The sequence below is a fragment of the Habropoda laboriosa genome, unplaced genomic scaffold, assembly GCF_001263275.1.
Source record: "Habropoda laboriosa isolate 0110345459 unplaced genomic scaffold, ASM126327v1 scaffold106, whole genome shotgun sequence".
Classification (NCBI taxonomy): domain Eukaryota; kingdom Metazoa; phylum Arthropoda; class Insecta; order Hymenoptera; family Apidae; genus Habropoda; species Habropoda laboriosa.
Genome location: NW_017100224.1, coordinates 338,306 through 342,162, shown reverse-complemented (window position 1 = coordinate 342,162; position 3,857 = coordinate 338,306). Strand labels below are relative to the sequence as shown.

Below are 3,857 nucleotides of genomic sequence, written 5' to 3'. Positions count from 1 at the left end.
CTACCGAAGAGAAATTTATATTCGAAATTTCTACGTTCGTTGTCGATGCGATTGTGCCTCACATTCCTCGCCAACGGACCCTAGACATTAAAGGGAGAAAATTTTTTTAGGAGTGTGCAACTAGGGACCGAAGGCACGTGTACGATTACAAACTGGTCATATGATCGTATTTTTGCAAAAGACTCATACACAAAAATGAGATAGAAAGTATGGAAACGTTGTGCGAATGAATTAGTGTACGTATATGTGCGCATGAATGAGTGAATGAGAACAGGAAAGCAAATAAGTCTGCAAAAATGAAAAGTGCATTACCGAGCAAGAGATTTATAAATGAACAAAAGTTGTATTTGGCTATTTGTATACTGTGATCTCCGTGAAGTTTTTATCATAAAAAAAAAAATGCGAATACATAAGAAAACTTTCGTTTCGTGTATATAATTTTCATGAGAGAACAATTTATATTAGTGATAAATATATTGAAATACATATACACAAATTGTGTTCTTAAAGGTAACCAGAATTCGGATTATGACAAAAATTATAAAATCTGTCAGTATACCATACAGTTTACACGTGATGATGTTTTAAAATTATTTATCGGTACATGATAAACTTGTGTCTCAGTCTTTTTATGTTATATACGCGTATTTCAAATGATTACAGATTATTTTACATTCACTAAAAGTGTATTTTTGAAAATGAAATGCATTGTGCGAATCGAAAATCGATGTTTCGATCTCGATCACAATCTTAATTCGGATTGTCGCATATCTCTAGACATATATCCATATACACGTGTATTACACATGTACTGTAGAATTTTTGAAGGGCAGAATTTTTAATGGCCGATGTTTTGTCCAGAACCCTTTTATTTCCTAGCATTTACAAACTACCCTTCCGGTGTACCGAGAAAGATTATATTTCATTTCTCTTTACAGATTCTGTATAAAATAAAACTTGTACAATTTTAGGAAAATACGTATCGTTTATTGTATAACTCATTGCAAGTGGACGAGCAACGTGTAAATAGAGATTTATTTACTTATTAAGCTAATTTTGAGCGTCAGTTTATTATCCCTCTTCAGAGTAAGCAAGATATTATGTAGTTGTAACACGCTGAAACTTTTCAGTCGATAAATACGCAAAGCATGCAGTGTCTCTGAATTGAGTTATGAAATTATTAGAAATAAAAAGATATATTTTTGGTAATTCATTTTATTTATACATATTTTTTTATATTTGATTAAAAAAAGGAAATTTTACAAAATAATCTAAAAAACTCTTATACTCTATTAAAGCTGGAAAAATATTACGTCGTCTGCTACTATAGCTGCACTTGGTTTTGTATTACCTTCTTCATCTTTAAATTCTCCATAGCTCATTTTTCCAAAAACTAACACTCTTTGACCTTTCTTTAAATAAGTTTGAACGCTATCGCGCAAATTTGGCTTAAATACGCATACCTTATGCCACTCTGTTCGTTGCACGAAATCTCCTGAATTTGTTTTAAATTAAGAGAAATTTGTTTGAATTATAGTTTAAGTATATTTACATTTTGAAAATTCAAATACATCACAGTGCTACCAAAAATTTAAGTATAAAAAATAATTTTTTATGAAAAATTTGAAAACTGAAAATATTTATTTGTTCACTTTTAATACTTAAAAAACTCTTAAATACCCACAACTTAAAGTTAATTAGCTTATAAACTTCAAAATTAATTAACATTACATACCATTCATGTATTTGTAGTTACTATGTGTGGCAAGAGAAAATATAACAACAGGGTGTTCTACATTACCCCTCTTCTGTGGTTCACCTCCTACTCTTCCTAATAGAGTAACTTTATTTATTGCTGTAAACCATTAATTTATTCAATTAACTAAAGTTTTTTTCAACAGAAATTTTCAAAGTTATACTTATTTAGTTTTCTGTTTCTTTTGACATACATTAAATCTTGTATCATATTTTATAACTGCTATATATCATTTACTTGATATAATTCCAAGCACAAATTACATATAAATATGTATATGCTCTTGTTAATACCTACATTAAAGATTTACAATCATGAATAACATATGTATTTTTAATCAGCTGATTATTTAAATAAGTAAAAGCAAAATAATATAAATTTATAATAATTTCTGCTAATATTGTCAGAATTTTTCATAATTTGCACTACCCTGTCCTATTAAAATTACATGTATTTAATACATTCTATATGCTCTTTGTACATAGTACACATTCTTTTCCACAAATATGAATTATATAAATACAGACTTATGTTTATTTGATGTTTGAATATTCAATTAACTTTTCCAAATATACTATAAAATTTTTAAACGAAGCAATAATTTCAAATATTTCGATTATTTTTAAATATATTAAAATGTGTTTAGGAATAATCCAAATGTGAACATAACAATGGTAACTAGGCATAGTGTAATTTCATATGCAAAACCAAATAAAAACTGACTTTTATTCCAGACTTTATTTTCAAGAAAATTGATATTGAAAAAATCACAAAGCATAAACCTGACTAAGAATCAAGGTGCTATTTCTTTATGGATGTATATATCTGATTTCTCAGTTTGTAAATATTAGAAACCTCAATAACAGTACATAGAAGATAAATATTTAATATTTAGAGTAAAGAGTTATTCAAATTCAGGTGACATGAGTGATAATTGTATTTACTTAGTCACAAATTATATTGGTGCATATTTCTGTAGTTCACAAATTACAGTAAAACTAATAGAATATTATGCAAGTGACAAAATATATTTACAGTAAAAAAAATCCTAATTTTTCTTAAAAATAATTTCCCCTGAAATTCACTTTGCATTAAACACCAATAATTTGCTTCTTAGATTTATTCAATTTAATATTAATACAAAAATGTATTAGGATTATCATTAATATGTTTTACATTTAAAACAAAATGAACAACATAACATGTTAATATAAAGAACAACATAAAAAACATATTAATATGTTTTATTTAAATTTAAAACAAATAATGTCAGAAGTAGTAGGCTTAAATCAATTTTTAACTTACAAAGGCAGATTAGAAATGTGATACAAACTTAATATAATTTCCATTTAAAAGATTGTTAACATATAAAGTTATTTTTACTTACACTTTTCCATCTTTGCATTCTCGGTAGCAGTACACATCCGCATACTTTTAATTGCCGAAACATTTTTAATTACACGTGGTATAACCTAAAAAAAATGATAGGTAATTTAACATTCATAATTTAGTAAATTTTATTTCTTATATGTTTTTTTAACTTACTTGTCGAATCATTGTTATTTATTTATTGTATTGTAATAAATCAATATAAATTGTTACAAAAAAAAATTAAAAATCTCACACTCCACTAGGAACGAAAACGACGCTACTTCTAGTATTAGTAGTAAGAAAACAATAAAATTGTAGGGATTTGGTTTAATATCTACAACAGGGGTGTAGCGTATATTTTTATTTTATATTACTTCGGCTCTATTACCTACTGGTTGTTACACACCGTATTATTGCAAATCGCCCGCATGGCATCCCCAGTCTTGCCAACCTTTATCGCCCCTAGGGTAACTTCGGCGCGACATCTCGCAAAGATTAAATATCCCTATTAGATGACTAACGTCTTCCATAAAATGATAAACAGTTTTAACTTTTCTACTAATTTTACGATTATTTTATTGCTAGTACGTAAAATAAATATTTTGTAAACCAAACTACAAATAAAAATAAAAATTAAATATTTAACTTTATAACTTTGAAACAATAACTTTTAAAATAAACATGACTGATGCACTTTTCAAAAACATTTTTCAAAATTTTTGGTTAACTC

The 3,857-nt window shown here is 27.0% G+C and overlaps 1 protein-coding gene across 1 annotated transcript; it reads right to left on the bottom strand.

Moving 5' to 3' along the window:
- Window positions 1–1,292: 1,292 nt before the first annotated feature.
- Window positions 1,293–3,329, bottom strand: LOC108571068 (single-stranded DNA-binding protein, mitochondrial). The gene is made up of 4 exons (XM_017933037.1): window positions 3,302–3,329; window positions 3,144–3,228; window positions 1,736–1,855; window positions 1,293–1,495 (listed from the first exon to the last, which is right to left on the bottom strand). The coding sequence occupies exons 1-4, from the start codon at window positions 3,311–3,313 to the stop codon at window positions 1,293–1,295; spliced, it is 420 nt and encodes a 139-aa protein (XP_017788526.1). The 5' UTR covers window positions 3,314–3,329.
- Window positions 3,330–3,857: the final 528 nt, after the last annotated feature.